A 22,806-nucleotide genomic window follows, 5' to 3' on the forward strand; every position below is an offset into this window, starting at 1 on the left:
CTGACAGGCTTGGAGAGGGCAAGACGTGGAGTTCACCTAGGACTAGAAGGTTTCGTCATGAGGGTATGTGTGTAATGGATGCCTGCCTTCATTAAACACCTTTCCTCCTATTGGTTCAAACAGCTACCCAACCAAGTGTTGTAAACAGCCTCAATGGGATGCTATAGAGGGCAAATAAAAAATTGGTACGCGAGAAAGGAGTTTGGCCATGATTGGGAACACCCAGTGACAAAAGTACGGGCACGATTGTTTGTATATTAGTCCTTGCCTATCGTTGGCTACGATCTCACTAGTGCATTGAAGGCACATCATAAATCTATGGTTTGGGGTGCCTGATATATTTTATTTCTTGACCCTTGGGTTATGATGTTTCTATACCTCATTTGAAACTAGCTGTAGAAAGTGGTGGGAATGAATGTTTGAAACGTTTTGGAAGAGAGAGAATAGGGGGAGAGCCAGTTAGGAAGTCAAAGTTTGGGCCAAATGGTTGAACCAAATGGAAAACGTGAGCATATTTTTACCTAGGGGATAGTTTGCCCTAGGAGGAAAACAAGGAGGCCTGACATGGTCAGGGTAGGCCTGTCAAAGATAATTTTTTATTGTGAACCACCAATGATGTTTTTTGGGGTATTTTGAAAAAAATCTGAAATTTCCCCTAGATTTGGGGACCCTCTGTTACAAAGAAGTCCACATGGCATAATCTCCTTCATGGATACCATATTCCCTTATCCAAGCCTCTAATATTTTAGTAATTCTCCAAAGGGCCTCTTTTTGAGTCCAAAAGTTTTGTAATGCTTATATTTACACGAAATCTTGAGACAAGATGAGGAGGGTGGCAAGCATGCACATATACCTTCACACTTTGAGCAAGACTACAGTCTCTCGGATGTGCCACATGATGACGAGGGTATGGTGGACATGATGGATTCTATTTTCAGGGGCACTACATCACATGTACACATGATGTTAGAGTCTGAGGTCAATATGCGAGAGTTGCAATCAACACAGTTGTACGAGTGCTAGGATGTCTAAACTACGGGCTTGTCTCTCAATCTTGAATCTGCAAGCAAAGTATGGGTGGTTAGATACAAGTGTCTCGGCCTTAATGAGCTTAGCTCCCACATTAATTTGAATCATTATTTTGATATGGTTTGTTTTGAGAATCATCATTTTTCGAAGCCTATGTATGTTTGAATTGTGATAGGTTGCTCCAGAAGATGTTGCCTGCATCAAGAGATGAAGCGAAGAAGATGCTATCAATGGTGGGTATGGATTATGATACCATCCATGCTTGCCATAATGATTGTATTCTCTTTCGTCGTGAGCATGGAGATTTGGCTAGTTGTCCGAAGTGTGGGGAACAATGATATAGAGATCACTTGCAGGGTGAGCAGATATCGGTAAAGGTACTTTCCCATCATTGCAAGAATACAGCACATGTTCTAATGCAAATCCATAGCAAAGTTGATGACTTGGCATGCATCTCATCGGTCCATTGATGACACATTGAAGATACCCACAGATTGTGCAGCTTGGAAGCACATAGACAATCTTATGGAGAGGAGTGTGGGTCTTGATATTTCCAGAGCTCCTAGACATACCAATGATATTTTGGTCAGGGGTGTCTTGATGTGGACCATGCATGACTACCTAGGATATGGAGAGTGTGCAGGTACATGGTTGTGTCTTTACATGTATAATATGGGATTATGCTTTTATGTCTCTCTTTCGCATGCATGTCTTACACTAACACATTCATGCACGCATGCAGGACTTGTTACAAGTGATTACCATGCTTGTCCTATTTGTGGACCAGGTTTGAAATCACTTGCACGATACTCCAAACATAAGAGGAAAAATGTTTATGGTCATGCTCGATACCTTCCGCTGGACTATCTCGCGCATGGAGGTCAGCTTGATCCACCACCACTATATTTGAAGGCAAGTGACTAGATTCAAGCTTGGAGGGCGAATGGAGAGAAACCTCCTCATGGTATGAAGAGGCTATCGATCTTTCATGAGTTTCCTTATTGGGATCAATTACAAATCAATCATCTCTTGGATCCCATGCATATCTTCAAGAATGTGGGGGCTACTATTTGGGCATACTTGCGCAACAAGACAAAGCATCCACAGACGCATTTACTAAACTTTAAAAAAAACCTACGGGCGTGTCTATTTGCACGTCTATTTGTGCATCTAGAGACCCGTGTGTAACGGCGCATCTATATAGATGCACTAAAAATTTTAAAAAACAGACGAACGCATTGTTAAACACATCTATAGACGCATTTATAAACGGTCTTATAGACGCTTTTATAGATGCGCAAATACATGCTACCCAAACAGACAGACGCATATATAGACGCGTTTATAGACGCACTGATAGATGGGCTACATAATATTTTTTAAATTTACAAAATGCTGTGTATGTTGTGTATGCTATGTAGTTATAGGAATCCCATTTCCACATTGTGTAATTCAATTCTTATAGCCAACCGCATTTTAATTAGCACTCTTGCAAGCACGTCTATAGCTGATAATTACAATTCCAAATAAAACATTACAACTCCAAAACGTTTAGTTCACAAGGCATTAATTGGTAGAACGTTGCACAAGAAAATTGAAAGCTCAAAAAGTGCTTCTATGTACATATAGCACGAAGCTAAGCCACATCATATGGCTTCAAGTACAAAAAATAAGAGGAGTGTATACACAAGAGGCATGAAGCCAAGCCAGTGGCTTTAAGTACAAAAAAAGAGTAGCTAGCACTACTTCTACGACTAATCTAAGTTCTCCACATCCTCGCTCCCTTCTCCGCCTCCTTCCTCGTCTTCTTGTGCAAGGGCCTGTAAACAAGGGACAACATATATCAATGTATGAAAAATCAAATCTTTACTTATAATATTGACATTATTTAATTACTTTCAAATACCTCGGGGGCCGCTCCAGTAGCCCAGATATACTGCTCCTCAGTAATCAACCCGTCATGATAGAAGTGCTTCCATGTATCTTCTCTGCGATGGTGGCGATGGTAGGCTATCTCGACAAGAGTAGGGTATCTGCCAACGATATCAAGCTGCAAGACGACACAATTTACGGAGGGGTTAGTACAAAGAAACAACCTCCTAATAAACTACATAAGCAATATAATTTGAGATCGATACTTACAAATTGGGCCTCCCATGATTCAACACCCCCTGCTCCAAAATGCATGCTTCCATATTGCTCCATCTGGATCCTTCGTGCCTCCATGTGCTGCAGACTGGGGTCCTCCCTCGCTGACTTCATTGCTTTCTTCCACTCACGCTTGTGAGCGATGTGGGGCGGGCCCCTTGGTGGTTGACCTCCCTCGAGCCTGGCAAGATCCGCTAGTGCCTGCCTCTTAAGCGAAGATCTTTTATTGCCAAGTATTGTAACAATCTTTGACTTGGCCCATTTATCTATGAACTGACGATTGGGGGGGTTAGGATACCTAGAGCGAACAGCAGCGAGGGTCTCATTAGCCAACCTCTTTGGCTATTCTTTGTAGTGGATAAAGCAATCTGTGTAATTGTTAGCAATTACAGAGTGCATGAAGGCCATGATGTCCTTCCCTTGTGCATCCATCAAGATGCCTCCTGTTTGAGTGATGTCATAGAAGATCATACCATCACCCGTAGGCACATCTAAATCATTTGAATCATCATCGTCCCCACCACCACCCCTCCCAAAGCACTGTGCCATGCATCCCCCATGGCTCTCCCTACTACTATGCCTGCTACCATGTCGTGTCGAGCTAGTACGTTGGCCACTCATAGCTGGAGATCTGCACGGGACTATGTGGACCACTCGTAGCTGGAGAACCGAGTCTTGACTACAAAGGAGTACACCGACGACTATATGAGACAGAAGGACCTCCTGACGGCATGGGGGAAGGGACATAAGATGGCATGGGAGAAGGGGCATAAGATGGCATGGGGGAAGGGCCTCGACTGTGCAGCTGGCTAGGCTGTGCTGACTCCGTTGGGGTAATCTCAGTTGGTGTGGGATTGGGGTGGTTTTTGGTCTGTAGTGCCGACTCCTAGGGGGTGTTTAGAGTACCCATCATGTAGCCGTATAACTCTACAAGACTGGGAGGGTGCCCTAAAAGGTTATATAACTCCCTAAAAATAGACTCTCGGAGATCAGGTGAGCCTGAAGAGCTTCCTAGCCACATGATGGACTGGAAAAAAGAAAAAAAGAAGATTAGGAGTGCGTCTATGGACACGTTTCAGAGCGCGTCTAAAACCACATCTACAGGCGCATCTATCGATGCGTCTAGCATGTTTACAAACATAGATAGCCGCGTCTATAGATGCATTGTTATACGCAAAAATAGACGCACTTCTCAGACATGTCTATAGACGTGCTCTGACAGTTTTAGACGCTTCCCTTCCCTTTCCTTCTCTTCTCTTCCCTTCCCTTCCCTTCCCTTCTCTTCTCTTCCCTTCCCTTTTCTCTCTCTTTTTCTCTTCTTTTTCTCTTCTTAGCTCAAGGACATGCGCACGACACAAAAGCGTAACAGTGATACCAAAATCATTCGTTTCTTGGATACGACAAAGGACAAATCCAAAGAGAGCAACTTCCAAAGAAGATTAACCGTAAAGAGAGTTACCTTGGATAGAGGTATGGAAGCTTCTTGTCCTTCTTCAAAGTTGCTTCTCTTCCTTGTTCACCCTCTTCTCATGTAAGCATGGAAGTAAGTGTGGGTAACTTCCTCTTAAGTGTAAGCCTGGAAGTAAGTGTGGGTGCCTTCCTCTTAAGTGTAAGCCTGGAAGTAAGTGTAGGTGCCTTCCTCTTAAGTGTCGGACTATGGATCTGTTAATAACAAAGCAAGCAAGCCGCATGAAGCTTATGTGAAGAAAACCAAAGCAAGTGCGCTAAAAGTAGATTTGAAAACCGCGTCTATAGTCGCGTCTAAAACCACATCTATAAGTGTGTGTAATTCCGTATCTAAATACATAGAGCAGACGCGGTTTTAGATGCGCACTACAGAACAGACAGACGTGGTTTTAGACGTGCCACAGAGTTTTAAAATTAAATATTTGAAGAAAAGCAAATATTTTTGGGTTGTTTGTTTGTAGGATGTCTTCATCTTCAACAAGTAGCTCCGGTGAGGATGAACCCCTCTGTATCCACCATTGCGAAATGTGGTTGGAGCAAAAAATCAAATGTATGTGTGATCGATGTCGAGGAAACATATATCGTGCACGCAGGATTACACTCAATCACATCTCAAAGTATCGAGAATGGGATTCGACCGTAAACATGGTAAGTGTTAAAGACTTAAGGTTGATTGAGATACCTATGGGTGTTCATATGTTTGAGTTATGATCCCATTTTAATTTGATACAGGATGCAGTGCCACACCCGCATATGTTGCCCTATGCTCGCCATGAGGAGGCAAAGCGTCGGCGGTCAGGCGGGTATAGTTCCAGGGACGACACTTTCCGACCATACGCCTCTTCACGTGCAGGCTATTGTGTAAAATGCTTCCAAGGGAGAATAAATTACCGACCTCAAGAGATATGGCAAGGCAACATGTGACCTCTCTTGGAGGATTAGATTACAAGCACATCCATGCATGCGTCAATGATTGCGTTTTGTTTCGTGGACTACATAACGATGCAAGAGAGTGCCCTACTTGTGGAGAGGCAAGATATAGAGCAGATCTGTTTGTGGTCCTTTGCTAGTTGCCTCACGGGCAGACGCATTAAATAAGGTCATCTATGAGAATCATCATCGATTTCTCCCACGTGATCATCCTAGATATGTTAAACCTTGGAATGAAGTTCTGAGTTTCTTGTTGATGTGGATAGCTCTCTCCCATGACTATGGAGAGATTATGAAGACCTAAGGATGACCTCTATTTTGCCTCAAGGAAAAGGACGCAACAAAGTAATAGACACGGAGTTGCATAATAGTATCAACCTCTATTGCATGCTTAATAGTGATGTGATGAAAAGATGGGTGACAAGATATGAGGATGCAAAGGCAAGAAGTCAAGAAGAAAGGGCTCTCTTTCGTACACACCACAGATCTCGTGTGCCATACCCTCAGTATCTAAGAGCACTTCCAAAGGATATTCATGTGGATTGGCTACTTGATGGAATGGAGAAAGCAGAGAAAGACGAGGGGATGCATATCACAATGGAAGAATGGGAGTATGCTAGGGGATGCATGAGCAAGGTTGGTATATAGAATGTTATGCATAAGTTAGGAGCTGTCAATAATTTAGATTACTTATTTAATTAATTTTTTCTTGGTGTAGTATACTATGTTCAATGCTATATGGTGTGAGGGCAAGCATTTTCAAACACAACGGATTGATGATAAGAGAAACACACAAGATTGTGGTGTCATTGCTAGCTTTGAGGGAGCCAATGGAGCCATGGATGATTATTGTGGCATAATCCAAGATATTATTAAGCTTGACTTTCGATGCTTCTTTGTGTATGTTTTGGATGTAAAGTGGTTTAAGGATGTGGTGGAAAGAGGCCCTAATGCAACAATCAAATGCCATGCAAGTGGCTTTGTAACTATTGACTCCACAAAGTTTTGGCAAAGTAGGAAGGACACACTAGTACTACCGCAACAATGTGAACAGGTACTGTGCACACATATAAAAATACTCGCTTTTAAATATTTGATACCTTCGATGCAACGAAATTAACATGATTGTATTTGTGTTTGAATTAGGTTGTCTATCAACCAATGGTGGATAATAATAGATGGTGGCATGTCATACCTATTATGCCATGATCCAAAGTGATGTATTATACATTTACTAATATGGAGCGTATGGAGGATGATCATGGCCATGGAAGTGATGATGACCGTGATACGAGAGAGGAGGATGAACATGAGATAGGAGATACAGATATTGAGGCCATTACCCATGAGGACGAGCCTACCATTGGTGATGCTGATTTCGATGAGCACATGAGCAGCACAAGTATAAGTAGTGGGTTGAATGTATTTGTAGATCTAAACACTTGTTTGGATTTTGAAGTAGATATTTTGGCAAGGGTTGATCTCATTGAGGATGAGATTGAATCGTAGCCCATCATTGATATTGGCAAAACTATTTTACATATTGTCTCATTCTCCTCACCTCACTTAATTCTTATATATGTGGGCTTGCAAAAAAGCATTGTTGTTTTTGTTAAAATTATGTGCTTTGGTAATCATGGGCAATGTTTGGAAAGCAGTGATGTACACCAAAATCTCACTTTCTGTATTCTCTGTTTAGCATCTAAATACGCGTCTAATTCTCAGTGTAGAAGCATAGATAGACGCGCTATTACACGTGCAAATAGACACGTTGATAAACACAATGTTAAACGGGCCCGTATTTTCTCACTGTAGATGTGCTAATAGACGTATTAATACACGTGCAAATAGACAAGCTATTAGATGCCCTATTAGACGTGCTCGTAATTTCTCTATTCAAGCAACGCCTATAGACGCACCCGCTATTTTACGCGTCTATCAAGCGCATCTATAGTTGCTTTGTGTTGTTGTGTTGGTTGGTTCCAAAGACTCGAGAGGAGTGCGAGAAGACTTGCATGCTATGAATACTAGGATGTCTCATTTGTAGCCCCAAGTGCATGCTTCGGGAAAAGTTGTCCTCCCGAAAGCAGCATGGATCCTCTCCACGAGAGAGGAGGCAGCGGTCAAGGTGGACATTGCCTCTTTTCAAACACCCAGAGGGTACATGCGTTGCTAGAAAGGAGCATTTTCAAAGGACGATAAGCTTAGTGGGCTTTTGGCACAAGGTATTACAGGTATTCTAAGCTCTAGGATTAGTGTACCGATAATCGTGATGCGTTAGTGTAATTATGATTATGTTATATTATTGACATGACTTCTTTGTTGCTTTAATAGTTCATCCTCCCAATTATAATAAAAGGGTGCTTAGAAGAAGATGTTAGAAATGCTATATTCAAGATCAGTGGTATTGTGAGGTATGCTTACTATCAAATTGCATTGATTGCATTTTCTTCAATTTAAGCTGAATAATCTGTAGATTGATTATGAATATATCTTACATGGGCATGTGAAATAGATGGATATCTCAAAAAGAGATCTCCATATCGAGCATCGAGAAGGTTGGGTGGAATCCATCGAAGCTGTATGCTTGCTTGAGAAGCGCTTTCCCTCGAGCATTATGACAACTCAAGTGCACTTGCTTGTGCACATAGTTGATGAGGTGGCCATTACAGGTACTGTTCATAGTCGGTGGATGTTTTTTCTCGAGCGGTTTATGAAAACTTTGAAGGGATTTGTAAGACAAAGAGCAGACTAGAAGCAAGCATGGCAGAGGGATGGCTTGTGCAAGAGTCATTAGTATATATCACAGAGTTTCTTGCATCCACGGATCCCGATATGCTGCAGGCTTAGCATAACAAGCATGATGATCGCATCGTTGGCGAGGTTCCCCAAGGAAAAGGGATTGAAAGAAAGATGAGCGAAGAGCAAATGGAGAAATTCAATAAGTTCTGTATCCTCAATAGCAAGGAGATGCAATTTGGATTGAGAGATATGAAGCAGCCAAAGCAAAAAGAATAGTTACAAGGAAGAGATTCAGAGTAATTTACAGGTGATCACAACCATATCCACGGGATCTCACCCTTCTTCCCACTCACATGTCACTTGATTGGCTACAACTGGCTCTACGTAAAGCCAAACGCGATGGAGAGACAATAAACGAGTGCGAGCAAGAGTTATCATATGGATATATGATGCATGTAAGTTTCTTACCTCTTGATGTAATTAAGTAATTATTTGTGGCAATATACGCTATAAAATAGATGCATCTTTATTGTTTTAATGATGCTCTTTTGCAGTACAAAAAGTACAGTGCATTATGGTCATATGGACGAAATTTTCGAGTGGAACGCATCCATTCAAAGAGAGTCATGTATAATTGTGGAGTCATGGCTAACTTCACACAAGATAGCCGAGCAAGTGCTTCGGATACCAATCTTCTCTCCTCACAGTTGGATTATTGTGGAACCATATGCAAAATCTATGATATTGATTTCATACAATTTAGTATTTTCATTCTTGATGTAAAATGGTTTAGAACTATTTACAACGGTCCCCATGCGATAGTGAGAAAAGATAGTAGCAGTTTCTTTACAATAGACTCCACCAAAATTTGGACCGATGAAAGTGATGCTTTTGTTCTTCTCGAGCATTGTGAGCAGGTATATACTAATGATTTAATTTATCAAAGCTTTCATTTTTAAAGATCCATTGATAGTTCTGATCCAAGATGGTGGTACGTGATCCAAGTTGCACCATGAAGTAAGCAAATTTTTGAAGATAGAGATGTGGATATGGAGATGCCACTACCAATGTCGACTCCAATTGATCCAGACGGATCTAGTTGTGAAGAAGATGATCACAATATGAGCCAAGAGAAAGATCTGCATAGTGACATCGTACGGGAGGCAGATGGAGATCATGATATTGAGGAAGAAGATGACGATCATCAAGAATTACCACACTTTATTGAAGAAGGTGATCAAGTCTTAGGTGAAGGTACGATGCTAGAGCATGATGATGATATAGGAGATCAACTCGGTATAGAGTTAGAGATAGACTTGTTTGGCACGTTAGCCATTGATGTAAATGCTCTCCATTGATCTTTTTCATCTTAAACTTGGACATGAATATATGAGCTTCAAACTTGATGTACATGGTCTTGTATTCTATTCTCTCAAAGGATCAAACATGTATGAAAACGAAAAAAAATTGTCGTTGGGAAAAACTAATTTTTAAGGTCGATATGAAAAAAGACTCTCTGTAAAACATTGCTATAGGAAATTGTCTCAGTGTCGCTATATAACGACCATTTACAAGTCTAATAAGTGTCGCTATATAGTGACGCTCTTTAAACAAAACTATATAGTGACACTTAATGAATCCCACTTTGATTATCGACGATTAGCGCCCCACGCATGCTAAATGTCGGTGCTTAAGCATCGGAATAGGACCCATGTGTAGTAGTGAAGATATTAACACCACATGCAAATAGAAGAAGATGATTATGCAACAGATACTCTTGTTCATGGCATGTATGCAAGCCAACAAGTTGTCGACTTTGAAGGTCAACCTATTGTTGTTGCACCTTCCGAAGGATTTTCACCCCTAAGTATTTTTAAAGACAAACATTGTGAAGAATTAGCATACCCCAAACTTTTTTATGGACAAAAATGAAACTATGCCATTCCAGAGTGCACTTCATACTAAACCATTACTGCTTGGGAATTATTAAATGTAGATCGTCGATTCGCAATGTCCATAGACAACCTCTTCTTCAAAATAATGAAAATATTGGCCCGCCAAATTCTTTCTTCATCCTGGGTATGTATCCATAAAGCACAAACAAAGGGTAGGACATTACAAGTTAAAGATGCTCTTTTGGATACTAACATTGAAAAGCTTCTACAATCAAACATTGGATTTCGTGACTTCACACATCTAAGAACTTCCATTGATTACAAGCAACAACTCAAAAAAAATCTATTTGCAATGTTAAGACAATTAGGACCACCATGTTTCTTCATAACACTATCTGCTGCAGAGAAACTTTGGGAACGGCAATCAAGAACTATCTCAACTATACGTCAAAGACCTTCAACTTGTAGTGTTCAATGAGGTTTCCTTGATTGGACACAGCTCACACTTGTGGCTGCTGACATGCATCTCCATGAGATTAAATACAATCACTTGCAGCCTTTTGGAGGAATAGACATTATCCTTTGTGGAGATTTGTGTCAAGCAAGTCCAACAAAAGACTCATGGATATTCATGGACCAAGTAGCAAATGCAAGATCAATGTCATCATTTTGGATAGACAATGTTCTTCTTTATGAATTAATAAAGCCTATGTGGCAAGAAGACAATACATACATAGAAATTCTAAATTTCATAAGAATTAGGGAACACACTCTTGAAGACATCTCATATCTTAACAATAAATACTTTTGTCAACCGATACAAAAGGAAAGCATACCTTACTTGTTCTACACAAATGCAGTGAAGGATGCACACAATGAAGCAGTCTTCTCGTTGCTTAAGGAAAATCCACACATCTTGAGAGCAATTGACAAAAGACACAAGACATGTAGCAAAATAATAAACATTCCTACATCTCCTAAGAACACATCTAGATTGCACCAAATATTGTACCTAAATCCATGAATGATTATAGAAATATGTTCGGGAAACTTGGACATTGGTGATGGTCTAGTGAATAGTGCCGATGGAATATTCAAACAATCCTTCAACAACGTTGAGCCACACATTGTTTGGATTCAGTTTACTAATAATAACATTGGAAGGAAAACCCGCTTCAACAACAAAAACCTCTACACTAACAACATTCCTCCACAATGGACATCAATACACTAAATAACAAGAGAATTTCAAATTGGCAAAAACCATTTAAACACTATCTCTAGGAGCGAATTTCCACTACAACCAACAGCTGCAAGAACAATTCATCATTCGCAAGGTCTATCTATGGACTATCTTGCATTTGATCCTTCCTTCATCAAGGCACATGGTCTTACATACACAGCACTATCATGTGTTCGCAAGCCAAAAAATCTTTACCTCATCAAACCAATCCAACCTAAGCATATCAAAATCGACAAGAATGTTGTAAAAGAGATAGAATGATTGAGATCACTTCGACAATGGATTCCACAACAAATTAACCACTCCATAAATGAAAACACACAAATGACATTGCAATCTCTAAATACTAGAAGATTGCGCACTACGTGACATTGTCACAAGCCTCATGAGTGCCACAATATTATGCCTCCAAGAACTTCATTGCCAAAATAATGAATCATCTCCTTGGAAAATTTCACAACCTTGCAAAACAACAATGGAGTCGGTATTGCAATATGTTACAAAACTTATATACAATTGCAAATGCAAGAATACATTTCACACAAAAGGTGTGAGTGTTTGTTAACAATATTCAAAACATATCAAAATTCAATGTTTGCAATCATTAATGTTTACAAGCACCCTTCCTCACCACAATCAACACTCATAAATATATTGCAAACCATGGTTAACAAAGTACCAACTACAATCTCAAGAGACTTCAATATTCATTGAGACAATTGTACAAATTCAACACAACTACAAAAATTCATGGCACAAAATAGTTTTAAATAATTAATAGAAGAACCAACTTGTATTCATGGTTCCACAATTGACCACGTATGGAAAAACAAATACAATAACAACACAACATATGGAACAAACTTCATTTACTAGTCGGACCACTCCCTTCTATATACAAACATTAACAAAATTGGCAAGCCTACTGAATGTAATTCAACTTGTTTGATTGTTTGAGTGCACATGATTTAGATTACTATGCACACTTGTCCTAAGTGCTATATTTTGACATTGTAACTTGATATTCTCCATTAAGGGTGATTTGAGGGCTGATTTAACAGCGTGTGAATATATATATATATATATATAGATAGATAGAGAGAGAGAGAGAGAGAGAGGAGGAACATTACGACAATTTAGCACGAGCATTAAAATAGAACGCACACAAAGAGGGAGGCTAGACTCTAGAGAGCGAAGGCGACAGCGAGGGCGGAGTGGTGGGTGAGTCCAAAAGGGTAGATTCTTGTAATCAAGACGGAGGTGCTCACAAGGTCATTGTGTTGTTGCCAGCACTCGATGTTTGTTTATGGGATTTATCCCAATCGGCCAAATGGCAGGGACCCAAGGGGCCCAAAGGGCATGCATTTCGGCCCTTTTAGACTTATGGCAGTTACAACAGCATTGAATACGTAGGCCGGGTTGGAAAGCTAGTAATAATAAAATCAATTGTTCTTGAGGTGGGTTTTGAAGAGTGCGACAAAAACAAAAGGGCTGTTTTACTGTAGTGATTGTAAGGCCATTCTGGCTTGGGTTTGAAAACCAGAGCGATTTTGTTTTGCTGCTTCTTTTCTCCATCAATCACCAGTTACTAATCCTGTCCTTGCTTTCCAATAAGGTCTGCACATTGTCCTTGCTTTAGCTGCTGCTTCTGCTCTTCTCTTCTTTTCCAATAATTTGTGCACTAGCTTAGTATAAATCTTGTCCTTGCTTTAGCTGATCCTTCTTCTAATTGCTCAAAGTAATGCTTAACCATTCTCCAATCTTATGTTTAGTATGATCCTTCTGCTTGAACTACTGATTTCTTCTCCAATGTTGTGTTTCCTGCTTCTTGCTTGAAGCTTATTCTTCTTCCAGCTTATGTGTAGTAATTTATATTACGGTCTGTGAACCTGCAATACAGAATTTTCCTGCACCACGACTGTTGCTTGAAGCTTCTCCTTCCACCTTTTGTGTAGTATTTATATTATTGCCATTGCAGTCTGTAGACTGTAACACAATGCGGAATTTTCCTGAACCAGAACGATTTTGTTTCCTCCTCCTCCTTCCGGATCTGTACTACAGTGGTGGTTTTGGATAAAGTCGTGAGATTTTGTTTGGAGACCAACGCTGTCCTTCCCATCGTTTCTTCTTTTTCTAGCTTCACTGTACTCGTGTACTGCTGATGAGAATCTGCACGCTCTTCATGAGGAGCTATTGCTTGTTTGCTTGCACCAGCTTGTCTGTCTGCAAAAGCTATCGCAGATGGTCAGTTGTTGAAAGCTCTTCCTGGGTTCTTACTGGAATCTACCCTCGCGCATCGCGACTCTTGAGCATGCACCGACAGGCTGTGTATAAGCGCCTTTGCCGGGAAGACACACCAGTTAATTATGTCGTTCACAGTTGGTGAACTTTTGCTGTTTTATCCGGAGCAGGCCTGTGTGAAAATTTTCACCGCTGATGGCGTCGAGGTCGAAACTGATTTTCACTGCTGATCAGCAGCGGATAGCCTCGAGAGCTAGCTGCTAGCTTGGTAGCGTGCTGGGCCCTGGCTTGCAAGCAACCGATACAGACGTGCAGGAATTTCTACTGTGGATTGATCGTTCTGCCTTCAATTTCTACAGTCAGTAAGAAAGTTCCGATTTCTACTGGATGTTGTGCATGTCTAGGAACCCTACATGCAGCGGTAGATTCGTATATTTTCGATGACGGTAGAAGAACCATTGAAGGGCCGATATACTCTTATTCGCGAGGGGATACTTCAGTTCCACCTGCAGCCTGAAATTTGAAGCCTTCAACGACCTTTAAAGCCCTTTAGGCATTCTAGGGAAGGACATTGGAAAAATTGAGGTTGCAAATGAAGCCAACAATTGAAGAAGGTTGCAAATTTTTTCATATAAATACATGTATTTACCCCTAATTAAAGGCCAATGACAAATTTTGTCCTTCAATATGAAGGTTAGGGCAGGCTTTCAAATTTCAGGGCTGCCCACTTGTCTGTAAACTCTCCGCTCCACAATTATTGACGAGGCAAGTGTGGAAGGCACACTCAGGCTTCCAGGCACTGAGCAGCAGCAAGGAGGACTGGAGAATAGATGAATCCGAGGTGTGTTGGCATTTTACTATTATGGCATCGTTGAAGTTCGCCCCCGTCTGGCAAGTCCAGACGAGCGTGCCTGCCATGACGCGAGCGTGCACGCCAGACACTCTGATGGGGAGGAACTTTCCGCCGACGGCCACAAAAGTACTACTGGAGCGGCAGAGAGAGTTCTGGGACCTCGGTCATTTCGTTGACGGAGTCCCAGGGGCGAGCAGACCAGGCCTCAAAATTTGAAGGGCGACCCCAGCGGCAAATCAATGGGGTGATTGCTGGCAGAGATGAAAGATGATGAAGACGGTGATGATGAAGCTATGACGCAGCTGCGTGCAGACTTCAGGCCAATGGCGAACGAGCTACATGTGCAGGCTTTTTGTTGCCTTGCGGGTGGTGAAGAGAGACGACTAACGAGTTTCTTCTCTTCCTGCTGATCGTGGCGGGGTACTCGGAGATCAGTCGGACGGCGATGCTTAATCTAAGTTTCTTCTCTTCCTGCTGATCGTGGCGGGGTACTCGGAGATCAGTCGGACGGCGATACTTAATCTACGAAGTTTTCCAACCTATTGCTTGCCGACAAGCTACTCTCGTGCAACGGTGCAAGCACGTAACCTCGCTCGCGTGACTGGCAATGCAAAATCAACCGAAGTTTTCAATCCCTGCCTGCTGCTTTTTGCTGTAGAAATTGACGGCAGAACGAACGCTCAGCCTTGTATGCAACCATTTGGTAACAGTAGAGTGTAGCAGCAAGAACAGATATTCTGAAAGATGCGTTGGTTGTGTCGGCCATTCAAACGAAACAAAACTACTTTTAACGTAGCATTCTGGTTTATGTACGTAATTCAGAACGAGGAAAAGCCAATATTCAAAGTCCTAGATATAATTTGCAGCTTGCAGTTGTGCACTGCGCGAACAATGTAATAATATTCTAAGTTCTACCAGGAGAAGTAATGTGCAGCTTGCAGTGGAGAACGTTAAACTTACAGTCGATGATACAATGGTCTGCGAAGATCTCACCTCGACGAGATTAATTTTATGTGAGAAAGGTAAGTTCTTCTTCCAGAAATATAAAAATAGCATGCTTCCTTGTCTACCGATGTGGTGTCCAAGGTTCTGCCAGCAAACTGCACTGCAATTGACATCAGAGGTGAGCTTGAACGTGGTCAATAGGGAGGAAAGAAACGAAGCCGGCAGGCCTGCAAATTATTCATCAACAAACAAAGGCGATAAGCAAATTATTCATCAATAAACAAAGGCGATAAGAAAGGTGCAACCAAGGAGGGAGCTCCATTGCCAAAGAGAGAAGATGAGGCTAGCTGGCCGGGGTTTGCACAGTCACTGAATCTTATCACTTGAATATCTAGCAAGCTCAATAATCTCCACAGGTGTGAGTTCCCACTCACAGCTTGCAGAGTCAACCCCTCCCCCTCCCTCCTTTCACCACCCTCACGGCTTCTCTTCCCCCCCTCTATCGTAGCTTCCTTTCAATCCCTTCCACCCTCCTCTGCTTCCTCCTTCTCACTTTGCCTTCGGTTATACTCATCTTCTTCTGCCTCATTCTTTACAAAACAGCGCTTAGATAAACCTCCCTCTCTCCCTATCCCCACCTGCTTCTACCTCCACATCCACACCAGTTAACAGTACTTCGTAGTTTGCAATACTACAATACCTCCACGCTCCTCTCACTCAACACTTCGCGCTCATCTGTCCCATTCTGCCACCCCCCTTTCTTTCCCCTGGTTTATTTCCGCTCTTGCCTTTTCCCTTCGAAAATCACACTCCCTCACTATAACCTAAATCTCCTTGACCACCCCACACCGCATCTGGAAGATGCTGATCAGTCATTCTGCTTCGAAATGTAGCCTGTTTGTATATTGATTACCGGAGCAAGCCCTTGCAAATATGCAAGGAGCTGGACAATATGGGGTGCCTGATGTACCCCAGTACGTGGTGGGCAGGGTTCCTCCTCCCACCGGGCACATGTTCAATCTCTCTCATGAAATGTCTCTCTCTCCTTCAGGTCATAGCCATCCTCACAGTCATTCACCGCACCCTCAACACCAACACCAACAAAGTCTCTCCCATCACTTGCAGTCGCAGTTTCATACGCAGCACCAACAGCTGCCTTTCTCTCAGCCTCAGCAGATCACACAGCAGCAGCAACAGCAACAGCATGGGTATGCCCAGCAGTCTCCTACCCAACAGCCACACCACGAGGTACAGGCACCGGCTCAAGGACAGCCACGACTTCTGCAGCAGCACCACGGTCAACCAAGCCAGCAACAGCAGCAGCAAATGGTGCAACAACTTAGCCTGGCTTCGGGGTCGCCACCAGAAGCTCCTTCTCCAATTCCTAGCCGGCCTCTTCCCATCAGCACTCACAGCAAAGCGCTGGTCCCGGTAAGAGACGAGTCTCTCGATGCTGAAGAGCAGGATGTCTTGGGGGAAGAGGGAGAGAAAGGAACGGCTGGAAACAGGTGGCCGAGACAAGAAACGCTCGCGTTGTTGAAAATCAGGTCCGATATGGACGCGATGTTCCGCGATTCAAGCCTGAAAGCTGCGCTGTGGGAGGAGGTATCCAGGTAACTCTCCTGAATACTTTGCTGCGAATGAGCTGAGTGAGTCTTATAAGATATCGGAACCCGGTAGTTGAAAAGAGTGATGAACAAGGCGCTTATGTAGGATCCGCAGAAGGGCGAAAGTTGAAACTGAATCCTGATCATAGTGGCGCCAGATTCGGTGCCAATGAGGTTGATACGATCATAGAGCGATTGATGAATCTCTTTAGCTGATCCTGTTGAAACTTGAGTAGAGGTTCGAGGGAAGGGATGAGACGATCGATTGTCCTTGATTGTTGCTGCATATAGTAGTACTTAGTACTATCGACTACCTCCAAGAAGCTACTCCCGAGTCCCAACTCCCGAGCCTCTAGTACAAAGGTGCATAATTAAGCTCATCACTGTTGGAGAAGACTAAGACTTGTCGGAGCTTGTGTTGTCATGTAGATCCGTAATCTGCCCTTCGTGTCCATGAATGCCGCGTTATTGCGTGTCAATCTAAGTCAACAGTTAGGGTTCTACAGAATCCATCCAGATCCTGGTGTGTAATTTTCTGCTTGAATGTGGAGTCCATGTCCTGCAGATGCTGGTGTTATCTTTGGAGCTGCAGCCTGCATGCCTCCTTGCACTGGTGGATATCATGGGTTCTTCTCGTTGCATCAGTGTCGCTTGCACAGAACTAGGAAGCAGTGCCCAGCTGCTTGATGCAAAATTCGCTTCTTGATTGGTACCTCTCCGTCATCTTACGCATCGATGTGAGGAAGCTCAAGGAGGTAGCAAGAGACTCCGTTGAAGAGAGTGATTCAAGAGAGATCTGATAGACTCGATACTTCAAGAGAGATCCGATAGAATCGATAGGCCTGCTCTCCCATGTTAATTTGTTCACATGATTCGCTTACACATGGATTTGTCACACAATTTTCTTATTAGCTGCTGATCATTGCGTCTGAGCTTAGCGCGCGTTCGCCAATGCGCCATCGCCTCGTAAATAATCGTAATGCCACAGTTAGGCAGTGCTGTGAGATCTGGCATCAATCATCGATCTGCCATCAATCATCGACAATATTTGCACTTCCGTAACGGTTTGGACCATTGTTTCCTTTTGTAGCTCTCCTATTGTTGTTAGACCTCAATAAATAATCGCGCTGTGCGCACCACGTAATTATGCGATCCATGTCGCCCATGGAATGTCTGTATACTCTCCGAGATTATGCGCTTGTATGTTCTTGTATGTTTGCACGCGATCCATGACTGTCTTTGCTGTTAATGTCAAGATATTTCATGGTTTTCGGCTGTACCTTCTGTTCCTTCTGACTTCTGACGGGCTGGGTGTTGGATTCCCCTTAACTGGCCTCATGTTCAGGAAGTTGGCAGAAATGGGATATCAGAGAAGCGCGAAGAAATGCAAAGAGAAGTTTGAGAATGTCTTCAAATATTATAAGAGAACGAAAGACGCGAAGGCTGGAAGGCAGGACGGAAAAAGCTATCGATTCTTTAGCCAATTGGAGGGTCTTTGCGCGAAAACTAGCAGTTTCAGCAACAAAACGACTACTCCTAGCCTAGTAAATACTGGCAATGGTGCTCCTGCTGGAACATTTGGCTTGTTAGAGGCACCTACTACTAGAACTCCTGTTTTTTCCACTGATGTAGACACTGGCAGAACCCTCGGTCCGGGAGAGCGAACGGGATCTGCAGTAAAACCCGAATCAGACATTAGCAGTGGCCTGAATTTTTCATCTGATTTCTCCGATGATGATTCTGAGAATCTCGGACACAGTAGCAATCCCGACAGCAAGAAAAGGAAGCGGAAGTCTACAAAGAAGTACTTGCTTTTTTTTGAGAGCGTTATGAAGAAGGTGCTTGACAAGCAGGAGCAGATGCAGCACAAATTTCTGGAAGCCTTGGAAAGAAGAGACCACGACAGGATAATTCGCGAGGAGGCTTGGAAGAGGCAAGAAATGGCCAGGCTGAACAGGGAACGGGACCTAAGAGCTCAAGAGCGTGCTGTTTCAGCCTCTAGAGACGCAGCTGTTGTGGCTTTCCTCCAGAAGATGACAGGCCAGAGCGTGGAACTTCCTCATGCAGTAGCTTTGCAAGCTCAACCTACAGCAATGGTCCCATTTGACATGCCACGCGAAGATTTTCAGCACGACAAGGAATTTAGCGACCCAAATAGCAAAAGGTGGCCTAAACCCGAAGTTCTCGCATTGATCAAGCTCAGGATGGCAATGGACCAGAAATTCCATGAACCTGGGTCTAAGGCTCTTCTTTGGGAGGAGATCGCTTCAGCAATGTCATGCCAGGGCTACAGCCGGTCAGCAAAGAGATGCAAGGAGAAGTGGGAGAACATAAACAAATACTTCAAGAAGGCAAAGGAGAGCAACAAGAAGCGTCCAGAAAATGCAAAGACCTGTCCTTACTATCATCACTTGGACGCTTTGTACAAGGAGGGAGTGTTGGGTAGCAAGCAGCAACTTCTATATAACAAGGCTGAAGAGCACACGGAGCGATTATTGGAGGAACCCAATGAGAGCAATACCAGGGAAGATAGTGAGCAAGCGCAGGAAGGAGATTCAGAAATATTGGCTATCATGCCAGCTGCAGAGAATGAACCAGCAGGAATGACTACCAACAATAATGTTGCAGCTCATTTCTACAGCAATGGCGAGGATGGCAGCAGCTCAGGGACCAGGACTAAAGAGAACCAAATGACGGATTCAAGTAGTGTCGCTCCTCCAGCAACCTCTACCACTTTGTCCTCTCAACTTGGGCAGAATCAACTGTGTTAGTAGCTTATCAGGTCCAATCCAATGCCCATCGATCAAGTGAGCAGAAGGGTTTGCAGTTCGACATGTAATGGAGTAGCAACCGATTCACTTGCTTACAACCATCCCCAAGGCTGGAATTGGAGCTGAAGACAGCAGCAGCATTACGACAGAAGCGTCAGTCCATGGCTCAGTGAGTGCATAACTGATCCCTATGCAGTTGGAGTTATTCCTCACTGGCCCTAATTATTTGCCATAGCAGCATTACATAGATAGGAAGTGGTGTATTCTGTTGTCGAGAAGTTGATAAATCTGCCTGTATATAGAAGATTGGTGTCTATCCATTGTACCATTCAGAAGGGTATAGAACAAGTAGGGCAGGGCTCCTTTATTACTGCCTGGAAATATATTTAGTCGTGTAGGGCTTTACCCATTATGAATCCTCAGCATTACCATAAAATTACGTCGTGTAGAGATATATCGGGGTGTTTGTTTGTAGTAGTTTGCACAATAGTCATTCATTGCTGCTTAAACTTCGTGAATTGTCTCTATTCACAAGAGTGTGAAGTTAGGATGAGCACGGCCAATGTATATATATTTGGTTGAATAAGGTCATAAAAGACAACCAGTCAGGTATATTTTTTATGAAATAAAACCAGTGTTATGGCTATGAATCTTACGCAGGTACCAACAGAAAGTGTATTGGACTCTTGCTGTATCGCCTGTTGCATGGATGTTTGCTGAAAAGATGTTATTTTTTTATGAAATATAACCGGTGTTATGGCTAAGAATCTTACTGCAGCTACCAATGGAAATTGTATTGGACTCTTGCTGTATCGCCCCTGTGGACTTTTGTTGCATGGATGTTTGCTGGCCCAGTGGATTGGATGCTGAAAGGATGTTAGACTATCAGATGCAAATTAAGGATTAATAGGTAAGGCTTCTTGTAAGATTTATGCTGCTTGGGTCACTCGTTTTCTTTGAGTAATTTTCTTATCACCTCCATTAGAGGCCATGACGATAAGAGTGAAATAACTTGGCATGATCATCCCATTATTAAAGTAATATGTGTAGGAAATAGGAAGTGAACGCCATGCATACATAGAGAGAGAGAGAGAGATAGAAGAAGAGGCAGCAGGAGATGAGAGAGATCGAGGAGACGAGACGGTGATTGAATCAATTGTGTCGTTTCATTATTGATTGAGTTGTTTTATAGAGAGAGGCTTGCGCCTCTTCGTGTTTAATTCATTGTGTTTATTTTACGTTCCTTTATTCCCCTATTTTTCTTGAAGGGAAATTTTGGATTAATTAAATTTTCACTTCAAAATTAAGATGAGCTTTTATTTTTGCAAGCTCGAGCTTCTTGTTTTGTAGTGCCTTTTCAGTAGACCTTCCGAGATGCTTTTATGCAATTGTTGCATCTTTTATCATCTCCTTTTGTCCACACTTTGCATACCTATTCAAGAAGCAATACAAGAGTGAGTATCAAAACGTGAGAGCAACATTGTCATTAGTGTCTCCATTGTCCCATTGTCACGATATTCCCCCTCCGCTTTCACAAATTATGACTCGTGCTCTTGAGCTTGTTGCTTATCGACCAACAACCATCACGATAGTGGTCCTTTTTATAACAATATGTGCATGTGATATCACAAGAACATGGAGTGGGTGATTGACTTCGGGAGGAGGATGGGCTCGATAGTTTAGAGCTAGAAGGTCTTTCTTGCCAAGACACATTCTTCTTGCAGCCATGGAATGGTGAGGGTGAACGTGGGCCTTTTGCGAACATCACTAGGATTGTGTTAGAGGTACTATTAGATTCAGGTGTGGTTTGTTAGTGTTCTTATGCATGGTGTATTCTTGGAGAATTCTACCAAGGAGAATAGATAAAGTTAGATTAGTAGCACTCCCTTGTGTGGTTACAAAAGAGCTCCATGTAGGAGGTAGGGCACTTAGTAACATGGTGACCACTTGGGACTCAGAGAAATTGAGACCAACCGTCATGGCTTCATCGAGAAGCAATTGCCACTCTTCCAAGAAGGTAGGCACCAATGCATTCTCAGCCAACGAGTGGTTTACTAGGCGTCGACGATGTGCTAAAACTTCGGATGCAATGTCAAAGTCTTTGTAAATAAGTTTGAAATGGTCCCAAATATCCTTTGAGTTAGGAAGATGATGAACTAGGTCAACCTGACAATCTCCAATGGAGAGAATAAGATCAGATTTTGCTTTAGCATCATTGTCTTTCCATGTAATAATGTCATAACCAACATTTGCAGACGAACGGACCATGCGTACGTACGGTAGTTAGTGTTGGTGAGATGGTCAATTTTATAAGACAAGAAGACTCTTGTCGATGTGGAGGCCATTGTGAGATGTGTAGAAGTTCTCCACAACGAATGGCCGAAGAAGATGACAGTTCCGTTGCCTTGGATAGCCTAAAAGTTGGGCAGTTCCAAGTAGAGATGAATACCTATGGAGGAGATGGATTAGATGGTGATGGTCGATAATCTTTGAGCAAAGATGGGAGTGCACAGTCTGTGTATTTTAATATGAGTTAATTTTTAAATCGTAGAGGTAGCAGAATGAAAGGAAGAAAGGAAGTTAGAGGGCTTAGTCTTGTTGATGTCGTTGATGTAGGTTTCATGATCTTGTATGCTACAGCATCTTTCCACCAAGGATTTTGTCAACTATGCTTCAGTTCCTCAACGTCTCCTTTCTTGGACGGCTTGTCTCTAACCGCAATTCCCATGACATTGTAGGCACAATTAAGGATCGAAATGCCCATAAATCAAAGCCATGCTTCCACCGAATGCTTAGCAGCTTTGACGTGCAGTCATCTTCTTATAAACAGAGCATGTCAATCACAAGGTTACATCAATCAAGTGGTTGCTCCAAGCAGAGTCAATCAGACAGGGCGCATATATACTACGTAATGGAATATTGCTGGTGTGTCGAA

The 22,806-nt window shown here is 42.5% G+C and overlaps 1 protein-coding gene across 1 annotated transcript; it reads left to right on the top strand.

The window, feature by feature from the left end:
- The first annotated feature begins 16,959 nt into the window (after positions 1-16,959).
- On the top strand, positions 16,960-20,238 carry LOC147898173 (trihelix transcription factor GTL1-like). Its single transcript, XM_087379623.1, has 2 exons — positions 16,960-17,106; positions 18,446-20,238. Exons 1-2 carry the CDS (start codon positions 17,048-17,050, stop codon positions 19,869-19,871), a joined length of 1,485 nt encoding a protein of 494 aa, XP_087235749.1. The 5' UTR covers positions 16,960-17,047; the 3' UTR covers positions 19,872-20,238.
- The last annotated feature ends 2,568 nt before the right edge of the window (positions 20,239-22,806 follow it).

This window comes from Dipteris shenzhenensis, chromosome 9 (assembly GCF_047967505.1).
Source record: "Dipteris shenzhenensis isolate YYH24624 ecotype China chromosome 9, Dip_SZ_1.0, whole genome shotgun sequence".
NCBI classification, from domain to species: Eukaryota; Viridiplantae; Streptophyta; class Polypodiopsida; order Gleicheniales; family Dipteridaceae; genus Dipteris; species Dipteris shenzhenensis.

Excerpts from the sequence above, each read along its gene's own strand:
- LOC147898173 (XM_087379623.1), top strand. The coding sequence starts at position 17,048 with ATGGACGCGATGTTCCGCGATTCAAGCCTGAAAGCTGCGCTGTGGGAG. Across the intron at positions 17,107-18,445 it reads CTGTGGGAGGAGGTATCCAG|GAAGTTGGCAGAAATGGGAT; the intron begins GTAACTCTCCTG and ends CCTCATGTTCAG.